We start from the raw sequence: 16,223 nt of genomic DNA, 5'->3' as shown, positions 1-16,223 counted from the left end.
CCTCCTCTTTTCATCATACTTTTGGTCCTTCTTGTCCTCCTCTTTCCTCTTTTCCATTTCTCCTTTTTGATTTCCTTTCCACTCATCCTTTTCTCCTTCTTATTTCATCTCCTCTTTTGTCCACCTCTCCTTCCCTCCTATCCTGTATTTCCATTCCTCCCTTCCTTCCTTTTGCATATTTTCTTGTTCATCCTCTTCACTTCACCTTGTACCCTTTCCTTTATATTTGTTTCCTTTCATCCCCACTTTCTTCTTTTCCGCTCTCCTCTTTCCTTTTGTTATATTTCCTCCTCTTCATTCCTCATCTCCTCTCCTCTCTCCTTTTGTTGTTCCCTCATTTATTTGCGTCTTTCCTTTCATCTACTTCACTCAACTTTTCTCCTTTCCTCTTTCCTTTCCTTGCCTTTTATATTTCTTGTATATTTGTTTCCTTTCATCCCCACTTTCTTCTTGTCCTCCTCTCTTCTTTCTTTCCTTTCACATTTCCTATATGTTTTTTCTTTCATTCCCACTTTCTTCTTGTTCTCTTGTCCTTCCTTCCTCACTTACTTCCTTCTTTCCTTTCCTCCTCTCTCTTCCTTTTATGTCCTCTTAATTCTCTCCTCCCCCTCTCCTCATTCCTTTCCTTTCCTCTTCCTCTTTCCTTTCAAATATGTTTCCTTTCATCCCCACTTTCTTCTTGTCTTCCTCTTCTCTTTCCTTGTATCCTTTCCTCCTCTTCTACACTAGTTCATTCCTCTTCACTCAAACTTGTATCCTTCCCTCCTCACTTTCCTTTCCTTTCCCATTTCCTATTTTGTTTCCTTTCATTCCCATTTTTTTCTCGATTCCTCACTTATTGCCTTTCTTTTCCTTTCCTTTCCTTTCCTTTCTTTCCTTTCCCATTTCCTATTTTGTTTCCTTTCATTCCCATTTTTTCGTCGATTCCTCACTTATTTCCTTCGTTCCTTTCCTTCCTTTCCTTTCACATTTGTTTCCTTTCATCCCAAGTGTCTTATTGTCCTCTTGTCCTTCCTTCCTCACTTACTTCCTTCTATCCTTTCCTCCTCTCTCTTCCTTTTATGTCCTCTTAATTCTCTCCTCCCCTCTCCTCTTTCCTTTTTCTCTTCCTTTTTCCTTTCCTTTCCTTACAAATGTGTGTCGTTTCATCCCCACTTTCTTCTTGTCTTCCTCTTCTCTTTCCTTGTTTCCTTTTATCCTCTTCTCCACTAGTTCATTCCTCTTCACTCAACCTTGTATCCTTCCCTCCCCACTTTCCTTTCCTTTCCTTTTACATTTCCTATTGTGTTTCCTTTCATTCCCATTTTCTTCTTGTCCTCCTCTCCTCTTTCCTTTTTCTCATTTCCTCACTTACTTCCTTCTTTCATTTCCTCCTCTCTTCTTCCTTTTATGTCCTCTTAATCTTCTCCTCTCCTCTCTTTTCTCCCCTCAGTGCTCCAGGTTCTGGTCCCATGTTCCGGTCCACCACGGTCGCAGTCGAGCCAACAAACCAGCCCCGACCCGACTTCGTGCAGAACTGGGCCGACATCCACACGAGCAGCACAACACTGGGAACAAGTAAGCGCTCTTATCTCGTTAAAAAAGCATGTGCTGGTGTGTTAAATAGTTTATGAGCGTGTGTTTGTTTTCCGTGATGGAGATATCAGTCTGGATTTCGAGGGATTAAACGCAGCGTGGTCTGCTGCTGAAACGCTGAAACGTCTTTATTAACAGCAACTTAAGAAAAAAGAAACGAACAGCTCTGAAATCTGTGGATAAAATGTAAAATATGGTTTGGGGAAAGAAGTGGAACACAACATAACAGGAACTTGACGATTACACACTGAATTAAAAGCTGCTCGAGGGGCGCGGTCACACTCGCAGAACTTCAGACTTAAAATCATTTGATTTCAGCGGAATCGCAGCGATAAGGAGATTTGCTGCAGTTAATCAGCACGAAGCTTTTCCCTCGAGTTTAACTCCGGTGAACTTTGTCACACGACTTCCTGTCAGTGACCGACTGCAAACCGTCCTGACAGCGCTGACCTTTCCGTGAATATAGAGCCAGGGAATGAAAAAAGGAAGCTATTGTATTACCCGGCACCACACCAACCCAAAATTACAAACCTTCTGCTCTGCTGGAGCGTAAAAAATGCTCCACGAAAGAGATGCAGCATGGTTTGACGGGAGGTGTGGATGGTATAAATATATTCCTTTATGTGCGTTAAGGGTTTCGGTGCGAGGGTTAGCGTAGCTGCCGCAGGCTATATGAAACATTAAGAAAGTTGAAGAAAGGCTCATTTAACTTTCTTTTCCCTTTCAGAGAGAGAGAGTAAAGCTTTAATGTCCCTGAGGGGGAATTTTCTCTTGCAGACAGCAGTCAATAGTAAATACAACAACTAATAGAAAAAAAAGTAATCCACATGATATATATAAACACACCTAAAGAAATAAGCACAAATAAGAAAGGTTAACGCCAATGTCACGGTGGACCAGTGGTCAACAAAACCATCAGGGTGATCAGAGGAAAAGATACCACGACCCTGCAGAGGAAGGAAAGGATGGATAAAAAGATAAATGAGTGAATGAAACAGAAAAGAGGAGACTGTATCACACCCACAAGTCTCATTTGTTTAAAAAAAGAAAAAGAAAAAAGTCAATACCTGCAGGAATAAAAGACCTCATCTATCCGTTTATTTGAAGCTCAAGGAAGGTAAAAGCTTCGCCCCTGATGGAAGCAAATTAAACTCAGGATATAAAAGAAGTCCGATGAGGTGACCTGAGTTTCTCCACAAACAAAACACCTGAACCGCAGAGTTCATGGTTAGCAGGTGGTTAAATTGACCACGCTGATTAATGAAAATAACCCGACACTATTAAATAATATTATTTTGCAGCTAGTTTCTGTCTAACTTCCTCTCAGCAGGCCACAAGATTAGAAGTAAGTTGTTAAAGCTTGATTTCCAACCAGCTGTTACTTACTGTTACTTAGACAAAGTAATTAGTTATGTTAGTTATTCGCTCTGGGACATGATGTACACTTCACATGTACGTTCTTGCCTTTTACCTCAAAGAGATTAAAGTTGTGTCTGTACTTCCACTTTGAAAAAGTAAAATTTCCCTCCGGACTCGCCATTGCTGCAGCTCACCTCTGCTAGTTTGTGTGTGTGAGGCTGCTGTGTGTGTGTGTGGTTTGTGTGTAAACGTAACACTGCCTCTGATTGGCTTACAAACTCTTAGCCAATCATCATCACTTATGTGGTTGTCTCGCCCCTCCCTCCTCCCTCCGGTGGCTGAGAGCGAAGTCGGATGTAGAGCTCTTAAATACGGTTCCTTTTAAGGATTCGAGTCATTTTGAGTCACTCACCAAATTGAACCCGGTTGTGCGAGTCATTTGAGTCAGTATTGTCAAATCACCATGGGAACTCAGTCCGAGCCCATTGTCTCTAAACCGCTAACGTAGTAGGAAGTTCTGTGGATTCACTGTGCTTTTAACGCTGACTCGAGGAAGTCTAACCCAGAGACTTGACTCGTTCGTCTGCTACTCATTCAGAACGTAGACGGCTGTTTGCGCTATCCTGCTCTGACTCGCGAGCTACGAATTTGCTGCTGTGTTTCTGGCATCGAGGCTCATGAGCTACGACGACGAGTGTTTCCGGCATCGTGGCTCGCGGGCTAGTGGGCTACAAGCTTGCTATGTATACGGTTCTGCGTGACGCTATTTATCATTTTAGATTTTTTGATTATAGTAGGACTCAAGTGATTCCAGTTAATGATAGAGATTCTCGACTCTCGGGTTATTTTAAAGATCCAGGTCAAAGATTCAGATGAGTCACGATTCATAAACCTCTTGTCGGATGACAGCAGCTTCAATGAGTAGCTTCAGTTTATAACGCGACACATTTAAATGTCCTAATGGTAACGGCGCTGTAACAATGGAAACAGTAATTAGTTAGATTACCTGTTAATGAAAAAAATAACGCCGTTAGTAACACCGTTTATTTTAACGGTGGCCCCCCCCCCCCTCGTGGCCCAATTGTTGAAAAACGCGCGCCAAAGTGCCCTCCTGGGATCCAAAACATGTGCTAAAGTGCCCTCTTGGGATCCAAATCACGTGCTAAAGTGCCCTCTTGGGAGCCGAAACGTGTGCTAAAGTGCCCTTCTTGGTTGGCAAAACACACTAAACTGCCCCCTTGGCTGGTTGAAACTTGATAAACTGCCCTCTTGGGTGGCAAAAACGTGCGCCAAAGTGCCCCGCTGGGATCCAAAACATGCGTTAAAGTGCCCTCTTGGGAGCCAAAACACGTGCTAAAGTGCCCTCTTGGGATCTAAAACACGTGCTAAAGTGCCCTCTTGGTTGGCAAAACACCAAACTGCCTCCTTGGCTGGTTGAAACATGCTAAACTGCCCTCTTGGGTGGCAAAAACACATGCTAAAGTGCCCTTCTTTTCGCCCCTGCCCTTCAAAAAGTCTGTGCACGCCACTGGTGCTGACGTCCTCCAGATCAATCCAGTTTAGCTGTGCTCGAGAGAAAAAGCATTAATGATCACTATTATACGTTACCAAGCTTCCAACACCACCTTATCACAGGGGCGAGCAGGAGATTCTGCTGTGTCACTGTCTCCTCTGAATGCATCAGCAGATTCACATTTATTGCCGCAGAGCTCTAATGCACAAAATGCCACTCCCGTCTCTTTGTCTTTATCATTTCTTCTGCTTCTACTTCACGGTGGTTTATTAGTTTTCAAACTTTTCAAGATATGCAAAAAAGTAAAACTTGGTTGCTGGTTTATGGAGGTACACAGTCAGTGTTTCTCATCCGCACCTCTCAGTGAGACGCAATGCAATTCGACAGCAACACAAAATATATCCTGCAATAAAACTGAATCAACAGATCGCTAAAACTGTTTCAACAAAGACTTTACCGTAGGATTTATTACAGGGCTGTTTTATTGGGATGCATTAGTTTTAGTTAGGTAGTCTAATAAACCGGCAAGCTCTTATAAAAAGTGAATCTAGTGTCATCAGAGGGGATATTTTCCAGTTAAATTTGTCATTCAGTCTGAATTTGTTCTGATGCAGGAGGTGATATCGGCTGCCTTCATGTGGATTTTAGGGTGCAAGATGGATTCATTTTTAAAATAAAGAAAGCATAACGTTGAAGCTTTGGCAGCATCAGACCTGTGGTTTCAAAAGAAACAATCATTTGTCACCCCGTCGTCTTCTGAGAAAATATATCACTCGGTAAAGTTTTCTCATTTTGAAAAGTTGAAACCGATGGAAAAGTTCGACAACCGCATTTAAAGTCGACCCCGTCTGAGTGTATCGCAGGAGTTGTAATTCATTTGCGGGCTTCCCCCTTCAAAAACTCCAATATTTAACAAAAAAAAGAGAAGCAGTTTGTTCGAGGAAGGCACATTATGGATTACTTTAAAAGTTATGAGTCATCTTAAAACCTTCACTCAAGAAATAATAGTCTGAATCATCTGCCACTCTGAAGTATAGGCAGATAAATGTCTGCCGGCATGTTGTGCTCAAAAAATGGATATTACATGTGAGAATAAAACCCTTAATCTTAATTTTTTTCTTAGCCAGCCACATATTCATCTCTGTGCTAATGTTTTGTTGTGCTTAAGTCCATCCTACACCCATAAATCACATTCAGATGTTGTTAAAAGCAACAAAGGAGGGATGGCGAGGAGCCAGAACACTGAATAAATGCATAAGGAGCCGCACTATATGGGGGAATCTTGAAAAAAATTGATTGCTATTCTTGTATCCCTTCCTGCTACTTCCGTTATTGTCATGTTACCTAGATAATCCTGTCATGTTTTGCATGTAAATGTAACAACTGTCAGCTGCTGTAATCCTTTTTCTGCTCTCCCTCCCGTCTAGAGCCTCAAACCCCGCTGATCCAGCCCTTCCTTCCCCTGGACCCGGCGCTGGAAACCAGACTCCTGAGCAACACGCAGTGGGCATACGGCCAGATGGACCCCGACAAGTCCACGACTGAATCCTGCATCATCAACAAGAACCAAATGGACTACAATGACCTGACAGCCGCCACCGCCGCCGCCGCCACCTGTGAAACCACCAACAACAACAGCATCATCAACAACAACACCGATACGAACTCCTCTCCTGAAACCAGCCACTTTAACAAGATCCCATGGGCTCGTCATTATTTAAGCAACCCAGTTACTCCCAATAACATCCCAGCAACTGCCACTAACACCAACACTAATGGATCCACTTTCAACAAAACCACAGCGGCCAGCGGGAGCAAGAAAACCGCCTCCACCACCGCAACTTCCAGAGCCGCTTCTAAAACGTCCGACATCAGCATCAACGGTAGCAGAGCAGACGTCCAGTCGGCTCCTGGCAGAGTCCGTCCTGTCTCGTTCTCGCTGCCCAAACGGAGCTGCCTCCTCCTGCACCAATCAGCCGCCGTCTTCATCCAATCCGGGCGGAGCTCTGGCTTGTCCGGGAAGCAGGAAGTTGTGGTGACGGCGCAAGAAAGAGCCAGATATCTGGCGGAGAAAGTCGCAGATCAGCGGCTCAAATCTCCAGTATTTGCAAACGCAGACAGTGCAGGTGTTGATCACTGGGACACTGGAAACCAGTGCGGTGTGGACAGTAAACCTGCAATCCAGCACTCGGAGGCTGGAGCCGGTATCTCTGCTGAGGGGGGAGCTGGAGGCCTCTCTGGGACTGGAGCCCAGGTTGCTTTATGTAATCGCAATGTGATCGGAGTTGAGGATGTCAGTGGGAATGGAGCCCAGCTCTCCTTACGTAATGACAATGGGACTGGAGCCCAAACTGGCGGTGAAAGTGGGACTGGAGCTCATCTTAGATTAAAATCTGGGATTCCGGAGCAGGTTTCTGACGGCGTGAGCACAGTTGTGACGAAAGACTCAGTGTGTCGAGACAGCGAGGCTGAACCCCGTGACGATGTGGACAATCAGCCTCAGAAATCCATTTCTGGCGAGACTTCAATCCGAACACAGCCTAAGGAATCAAACCCGTCTCCATCAAACTGCGCTAAAGAACCGACTTCCTCACTTCCAAGTCGTCCCAAAGAGCCGTTCTGTCGCGTCCTGAGTCGAGACGGTACCCGGGTTCTTCTCTGGCCGTCGGAGATGGTCAGCTACACCAAGACGTCGCCCTCCATCTCCTTCAGCATCAACCCTCTACTGTACGACTTCAGAGCGCATAACAGGGCCAGGGAAGGGGGCGAGGAAAAGAAAGGAGGGCTGGAGGAAGCGAGGGAGAGAATAAAGCCGCCTGTGATCAAACAACCCGACTGCCAACAGAGGCAGGAAGTTACGGAGGGAGGAAGGGAAGGGAAGATAGATGAAAGGGAAGAAGACGATGAAGGAGGACAGGCAGGAAATCCTATGGAACTTGTAGGTCAGGGAAGCGGCTGCAACGCAGTTCCGGACGACTGCGGTTGGCGTGATGAAAGTGCTTTAAAATTCGTTCCCGTTTCCACCGAGTGCCACCTTGCGCCGACGCTAGGCCTTCAAAAGAAAGTGAGGAGGAGGGGGAAGAGGGGAGGGAGGTGGAGGGGAATGAGGAAGAGGGGGAGGAGGAAAAGAGGAAGAGAGAAAGACTTGGAAAGGGGAAGACGGATAATGAGTAGTCTTTCTGAGAATCAAGTGTTCGAAGGGAGAGGAGAAGAGAGGTTGAAAAGGGAGGTCACAGAGAAAGAGGAGGAGAGAAAAAAAGGGCTATTAAGTAATCTTGTAGCGCATCGGCTGGTCGGAGAGAGAGAAAAGATGAGGATGAGGCCAGAAGAGCGGAGGATAAGAGGAGATCAGACCGAGCGGGAGAGGGCAGGTAGAAATGACAAGAAGAGAGGAGAGCTATTAAGTAATCTTCCCATGAATCGGTGTAATCGGTGTAACCAGCTGTGTCTGCAGGTGAAAAGAGAGGCCAGCCAGCATCAATCCCAGCAATCAGCCTCCGGGTGGGGCCAGGGGCTCAGAAAGCTCCTCTGCAGGGGGGCAGCATGTAACTCAGTGATTAGCCCCGTCCCCGGGTCTGTTATACAGATGCCATGCCGTCCTGCAATTACGCCTGACACGGCTCAGAATGACAGAGAGACGCCGGAGATTCAGAAAAATACACAAGCAGGGAAGGAGGACGGGCGTAGAGATGAGGAGCGAGGCAATCTGAGGAAGACTGAGATAAGAGCCGTTCGGGACGCTAAAGAAAACGTGTGTAACCTAGTGATTAGCCGTGTTGCTTTTCCCTGTCGAGAGACGGCACATGAGCCAGAAATGTGTCTTTTTACTGCACCTCAGAGGGAAACAGCATGCGATCCAGCGATTAGCCTGGTCCCCGCTCCCTTTAGAGAAACAGCGTGTAGTCAAAGACAAACAATACCTGCAGGACACAGCAATCCGGCGATAGGCCCGGCGTCACGCTGCTCAGCACAACAGACGGGAACACAACCGAGAATTAGATCGGCCTGCGCCGACATGACCCTCCCTTGTGATGCGATTTCAAAGGAAGGGATGTCGAAGAGAGCAGCAACAGCTGAGAAGAGGAAGACAGAATCGCAGGAAGCTGAAGAAACACCGAGGAAGAGACGGAGACGGGGAAGGAGACATGCGAGGAGGGCTTTTGCGCAGAGACAGAAATGTGTTGGCCTCGGTGTCGATGAGGCCTCTTGTACGCAGGACTCCAGCAGAGAGACCGGGACACTTTTGGACAACTGCCTGAGTTGCAACACGACTGAGAAAAACAGTGACTGCCACTTCCTCTGCAGGACAAAACACAGCGAGGGAACATTTGGTTGTAGCACGACAGACGGACTGAATAACTACTGTCGCTGTGAAGACAGCGAAGGCGTCAGCGGCGATGTTGTCGACTGCAGTCAACTTAGCTCTGATCCCCCCGGAGGCGAGGAAAAGACTTGTGACACCGGTGACACACCAAGCGACCACAGCCTGTGTGAGAAAACGCGCGACGAGGATGAAAATCGTGGCGATTCTGGCATCTGTGGAGCTACGAATGACAATCAGAGCTGCGACAGAGACATGGATCTTTCTCCTGATCCTCCCTGTAACACCGTGGACGAACCTGTGGACGTACAATCAAAAGACTTCTTTACCTGTAGCACCAACGACACACCTGCTGACCACTGTCAATATGAGAACAAGCAAACAGAGAAAGAAAAAATGTCCGCCGACTCTGACAACACAACAGGTTTTAGTGGAATATCGGTAGCTCAGAGCTTCGCCTCTAACACTACAAAGAAGTGTAACGACTTCTGCAACCCCTCTGATTCTGCGATTGATTGCAAAACTTCCAGGGGTATTGATCAAAGCGTCGGACTCACCTGTGATGATATTGACGGTGGTCGCGGTGATTATTTAAACGGTAATTGTGTCGCTGATTGTAATCACTGCGCCGATGTCGATAAGGGTCGCGCCACGAACGCAACGGAAATTGTTGCTCTCGTGGGCACAAAAGGGGAAGAGGAAGCAGACGTTAAGAGGCAGAGACAGAAGGAGGAGGAGCAGATTGAGAGGAGAAAGGCGAAGGAGAAGCAGGAGGAGTGGGGGAAGGAGTGGCTGAGGAGAAAGGAGAGAGAGAGGGAGGACAGGGAGAGAAGGAAGGAGATGGATTTTGAACTTGTCTACCCAGAGAAGAGGCCTTGCTTTCCTCGCGCCCTCCCTCCGCATTGCATCCCCCTCCACGCTCCTCTCCTCCTCCCGCCCTCCCTCTCCACCTCCTCCTCGTCCTCCTCCTTCTCCTTCCACCACACCTTCATCCAGCATCACCTCTCCCTCCTCCCGCCTCCGTCACACCTCCCCGTCCACCCGTACCCTCATCTTCTCCCCTCGTTCTCCACACATCTCTCGCCTCTCGCTCTCAACCCGCCTCCTGCTCCTCCACCACCTCCTCCTCCTCCTCCCCCTCTCCCTCCCTCTTTCTACGCCTCATCCCACATCCCTCTCCTGGACGCCTCCGGTCCGTATCCCTTAGCAGCCGCGTTTCACCCCTTGCAGAGTCACCACCCGTCTCTGTATCCCCCGCACCACCCTGCAGTCTTGCCCTTACAGATGTTGTTCCAGGAGAATTTCTAAAGAAGCACAGAATCAAACACACGAAGGGAACATTTTTCTATTTTCCGAGGGGAAAAAAGGTCAAAAGGTGAAAGCAGCTTTTATGTGTCATAACCTGCACAGAAGCGAGGGACGACAATTTCAGGAAGACTCGAGTAGAAAAACCAAAACCGATCTTATCTAAAGCCAAAACCTGCGTGAAACCTCATCCCCCTGGTTCGTACACTCGAAGCACTGATTCACACATCGGAAAAAAAAAGAAAAAAAAAAAAAAAAGATGGCTAATTATCTTCATCAGTCGCAATCCTGCTCAAAATGAGCCTCAGGTGTGCAGCCAGCAGAGTCGTGGTGGGGGATCCACAGCTGGGCTCGTTTTTCCCCCGACAGAAATCAGCCGATGCTCCTGTTTTGCATTTCAAACCAATGATTTGCTGCGTTTTAAAGCATGTTAGAGATTTGAAACCGCAGCTTTTGTGACTTTAGAGGACAAATCCATCAACGTACGTCCGCAGATACTTTCAGTCTCTGTTAATACATTTACATATTTTTAACACTGAGAGCTTCTACTTCAGTCGGTGATTTCCCACTTTTCTCCTGAATGACTTTCAAGACCGATGGGAACTCACAGCTCGAGGTTATTAAAGGGGCAGTTCACCCCAAAATCAAGGATGCATTGTTCTGTTCTTATAGTGCTTTTTTATCCATGTAGATCTTCTTTGGTGTTGGTCTGCGCTTTCTCTTAAATCTCTCAAATCCAACAGCAATGTCTCTTTCCAGAAGTAAAAATCCGGTTACTCAAGTTATTCCAACCACACGTCGTTGTTTGTTTCAATTTTCGTTCCGCGTCACCGTCCAGGAGGAAGTGTGCGTCCTCTCATGCTAAAAGAAAATAGTTCCTACCAGGCACGACACCAGGATTTCAGATTTAGACTCACGCGCTGTATATTGCCTCAAAAAGTACAGAAATAAAACATCTGTGATGTTTATTTTTGCTGTGGATTGTCTCCACTTATATATCTTTTCCTTTAGCGCACGCAGAATTTAATTATAAAGAAGGAAATACCAGATTGCTTGAATGACCTGACGGGATTGTTATTTGTTTAGTTGGTAGCGAGGAGAGAAAGAGAGAGAGAGAGTTTGACTTTTAACAATTCTTCAGCTTGTCTCAACAGAAACGGTCTAAAGATGCTTTCAAGGCAATAATGAGACAATTAAGCGGAGCAGGAATCTCAGCTCTGCCTCCTACCTGCTGTTTTGTTTACGTTTTTTCTCGGTTTCTTCTCGTCTCTGTAGAAAAATGCATCTGCAGCTTTGACATTAGACGATGACAACCTCCATACAGTGACGTACATGTGTGGGCTTCAGGGCTGGAGGTGTATTTAACTGTTGATTATGCCAATGAAGAATTAAAAATTAGGAAAGCACAGGTTCTCCTGGACAATGCCGTGCCTGGTTCCTGCATCAAACTGCTGACAACACATTCTGTGGATTATCTTGAGTAATCATAATCTCTAGAAACAGACGTGTTTGAGTTAGTTCAGTTATATTCCAGAGAATACAGATATCTCAACACCTGACATCTCCAGCCACAACAAAACAAGTCAGATTGATAAATAGCGCTCTAGGTTCGAGGAAAAACATGTATTTTTGTGGTGAACTGTCCCTTTAAGAGCTGCAGACTTGCACGACTTTTTAAAGCTGGCATCTTTTTTACTCTAACATCTCAGAGTAAAGCCTGAGTGCTACCGAGTCGAAGTAACAGAAGGTTTTTTTCTGTTCTTCCGCCTCCAGCTGACACGATGTGAATGCATGTGAATGTTAGCTGAATGCTAACAAGGTGATTTTTCTGCGGGAAGTTTCACAGTGAAGCTTTTTCAAGAGAGCGCACAGAAGAAAAAAGTCCTTCACAGCTCACAAAGAAACCTAATGGAGCAGAAATCATAGTTTCTCAGACACGCGTTAACTTCTGTGTTTGTCCTCGCAGAGAGGGGGGTTGTGGGTAACTGGCTCATGTTTGGAAAAATACATTCAGAAACACCTGAAATGATCAGAAAACACTGTGAGAATCTCCAGAAAAACATTTTGTTTTCTCTGTGTGAGGTTTTCGGTGTCGCTGGCATTTTAAAAAGGCGGTTTAATTGACTTTTTAAACCATCAATTTGTTGCATACTGGCTGCAAAAAAACAGCAAATATGAGCGTTACTGCAGAGCGCTGCTGTATTACAGATACGTACAGGTCTGTCTGCGCTGTCATCGGTGTGTAAATTGAATCTCGGCCTCTTCTGCAGACCATTTCTCCCCGTGACAGCTGAACGTCAGAGCAAAATGTTAAGTTTAGAAATAAGCCTTTGCTCTTTGATTTTGAGGGACTGACTCCAGTGTCTGACCTTTACTCTCCACTGTTGATTTTCTACCGACTGACTCTATCGCAGCGGCGCTAAAAATACCTCCAACGTGGTGGAAAAAAGACTTTAAATTTAGTGACTCATCCAAAGAAACAAAAGGCCAAAAAATGCACAGAGAGCCAGAGAGTGTAAAGATTTAATAGACACTTCTCGCGGCCGACGTTTTCATCGGGCTGCAAAACAGGGGAGGAAAACAAAATAAGCAGTTTATTTGTGTAAAGCATCATCACACATGCGCTTTATAGTTTAATTGTTCCTGTCACGCTGTCCTGGTCGCTTCCTGTTGGCAGCTCAAAGTCTGTGTGGTTCCATATTTAGTACACGTCATACGAAACATTAAATGCGTTGAACTCACGTCTTCATGTAGAGGAATCAATATCGTCTGTCAACAAGGTTGTGACACGTTGATGTTGATCTAAATCCCGGCTGCAGCCAAGACGATGTTATCATGTTCGTTCATACTTTATCCACAGGTTTTATTATTATAAAATAAAACCGAGCAAAACAAACACAACAGCTGCAGAATTTAAAACAATCCAAGCAGCGAATCAGTCAGATTTGACAAACAAGAACAGTAAAGTCACGTCTCACATCCTTTAAAAATATTATTACCTTCAGTTTGTTTTGCATTCGTCCTCACTGGTCGGCTCGCCTCCATTCAAATTTACTTTCTCTCATTTGAAACGATCCCTGGACACAGCGAGGCACTTAATAGAACGGAGCCAGCGTCGACGTTACATAACGCCTCTCCTGCTCTGACAAGTGAACATGTCGGCCGTGAAAAGGGACTATCGGGCCCGCGTAGATGCGGCGATGGAACAGATGCGATTCGGTTTGATTGTCAGGTAATCACAGAAAAAACATTTTTTTGATTAAAGCTGCCTCCACCTGTTGTCATTCATCGGCTGCGCTGCTTCAGGCGCCAGAAGCATCTCAACCCTTAACAGAATCGTCCCTTTTATATGCGGGAAGTTCGAAGTGTTCCCTCCTTGAGCGTCGCTTCAGGGCGGGTTCATCCTGTAAAGCTGAGGGTTATCAGGTGAAGATCTGCTACTGGTCTCTGTTCCCACACTTTCATTAACTGCAGCAGAAAAATACCTCACATTTAAGAAAACAACATCTTTTCTTAACGTGTCGAGCGATGCTCCTCGCAGCGTGACGCTCAGACTTCCAGAGGTGTGATCAGCAGGAGTAACGATGGCGGGATCGCTGGTGTAAAACTCCCACACGTTTACCAACACGTCATTTCTTTCTCTCGCTTTTCTGAAGTCGAACATCTGGCTGCGACGGCTTCGGGGCATAACCGGCAACGCCTATCCATCTCAACTTATTCTGATGCGGGCGGTGCAGACAAACACAAACACAAAGCAGAAAAAAAAAAGAAAATATGCATGAAAATTGGACCGCACGAAGCAGAAATCTGTGGGCGGATCATCATCCTGATTCTAGTTAAGTTTTATCAGGCTGTAAAAAATGTTTCTCTCCAGAAGCCTGGACACAATAAAACTCTCCACACCAGTTGATCTCTCGTGTCGCCATGGTGACATTATAGATCCCAGGGTGACGTCCTTGAAGCTTTTTTGCTCCGTGAAGTGTTTATGAACAGAGGCAGCGATGTCAAACAAACTACTTACGACGACTTAGTGCAGGAAAAAGCGCCGGAATCATATTTAGCCGGTGTGACCGCACTTATATTTAACTACACGCTCTCTCTCTCTCTCCCTGTAGCTCTGTACGCGAGGGGTTGCAACCATATGTTCTCTGTGAACGCAGGTTTTATTTATAATTGTTATAAAACTGTGTAAATTAGAGAAGACAAGAAGCTGTTATTAGATGTATTTTTGTAGAGACACCTCAGTTGAATGAGGCACAGTTTTTGTATCATGTACTCTGATGCTATTTTAGCTAGTAAACGACCTCCACACATACTGAACTCGTCCTCTCGTTAAACTGTTGTACATATGTTCTCTACAGTCTCTAGGCCATGTTTAAATATCTACACAAACTGTTTTTTTCACCCCCAGTTTTGTCACAGAAATGTCTTGAGATCCTGATGAAAAAAAAACTAATATTTGGCAATTTTGTTCTTTTTTTTTTGGTGTAATCTAATTTCAGCAGATACATACCCGCAGATATTATCCCCGCTAATATAATAGATCTAGCAAATCCATGGAGAAAAACAAATTACTCTGCAATGGAAATAAATCAGTAGACCTGATATCAACGTGTCTTGTCATCATTGTGTCTTTTAAGGGGAAAACCTTTTACAGTCTGTTTCAAACTGTCGCTATGCAACTTTATATGTCACAGAAATGTCTTGATGTCCTGATAAAACTAATATTCAGCCTTTTTTGTGTCATGTAATCTAATTTCAGCAGATAATATCATAGATCTATTAAATCCACAGAGAAAAACTAATTTCTCTGAAATGAAAATAAATGTGTTGACCTCGGTGTGTCTTGTCGTCATGGACACAGGAAAGTATGGGTGCTGTACGTCTGTGTCAGATGTTGTCTTTTACAACAAGGAAAGACATAACTTCATGTATTACACATGCCGAACTTAAAAGAAGGCCTAAATAATTAAGAATATGTCATAGAAAGTGTTATACAAAGTGTATAAAGTTTCTCCTGACTCAACAACTCGCTAAATTGACAGATTTTATAAGGGAGTCTGGGGGATTTCTCTCTCTCTGCATCTCCTTGCTGCTGTCGACTGTCTTGTTGGTCGCCGTCTGCTATAATGCAAAACATTTTGGTGGATTTTTCTGAATTACCGTTAAATTAAAGTTTTCTTGGCCATATTTTTTATTTCAGAAAACATGAATCTCACCATGAAACACCATTATGACATCATCATATAGACCGACCTCTCAGCACCCCCAACTTCCAGCGTCCCCGTTTGTTGCCGTGTTTTTTCTTTCTTCTACGGAGAGAAATTATCACCTGATAATGACTAACATTCATAAAAAGTCCATTATCAACAGACAAATCTGTGAATCGATAACTTTTACTTTAAATGGTCAGTCTCTGTTCCAAACTGTCAGTAAGTGCAGCAGAACTACCTCACAATTAAGAAAATGTGACCACGCTGCATCTTTATGTCACAGAAATGTCTTGATGTCCTGATAAAACTAATATTTGGCCTTTTTTGTGTCATGTAATCTAATTTCAGCAGATGATATCATAGATCTATTAAATCCACAGAGAAAAACTAATTTCTCTGAAATGAAAATAAATCTGTGGACCTGAGATCGGTGTGTCTTGTCGTCATGGACACAGGAAAGTATGGGTGCTGTACGTCTGTGTCAGATGTTGTTTTTTACAACAAGGAATGACATAACTTCATGTATAACATATGCCGAATTTAAAAAAAGGCCTAAATAATTAGGAATATGCCATAGAAAGTGTTATACAAAGTTTATAAAGTTTCTCCTGACTCAACAACTCGCTAAATTGACAGATTTTATAAGGGAGTCTGGGGGATTTCTCTCTCTCTGCATCTCCTTGCTGCTGTCGACTGTCTTGTTGGTCGTCGTCTGCTATAATGCAAAACATTTTGGTAGATTTTTCTGAATTACCGTTAAATTAAAGTTTTCTTGGCCATATTTTTTATTACATAAAACATTTATGTCACCATGAAACACCATTATGACATCATCATATAGACCGACCTCTCAGCACCCCCAACTTCCAGCGTCCCCGCTCGTCGTCCTTGTCTTGTTTTTTCTTTCTTCTACAGAGAAAAACAATCACCTGATAAT

The 16,223-nt window shown here is 44.7% G+C and overlaps 1 protein-coding gene across 1 annotated transcript in view; it reads left to right on the top strand.

Annotated features, from left to right (window-relative positions):
• Positions 1-14,678, top strand: part of LOC115596433 (uncharacterized) — an 82,264-nt gene extending 67,586 nt beyond the window's left edge. Inside the window, exons 4-5 of the mRNA XM_030441521.1 lie at positions 1,433-1,557; positions 5,875-14,678. Of these exons, the coding sequence (XP_030297381.1) occupies positions 1,433-1,557; positions 5,875-10,076 (4,327 nt within the window). The 3' untranslated portion in view covers positions 10,077-14,678. The remainder of the gene's footprint in view (positions 1-1,432; positions 1,558-5,874) is intronic.
• Positions 14,679-16,223: the final 1,545 nt, after the last annotated feature.

Source organism: Sparus aurata, chromosome 15 (genome assembly GCF_900880675.1).
Source record: "Sparus aurata chromosome 15, fSpaAur1.1, whole genome shotgun sequence".
Classification (NCBI taxonomy): Eukaryota; Metazoa; Chordata; class Actinopteri; order Spariformes; family Sparidae; genus Sparus; species Sparus aurata.
This window is presented reverse-complemented; position numbering and strand designations above follow the sequence as displayed.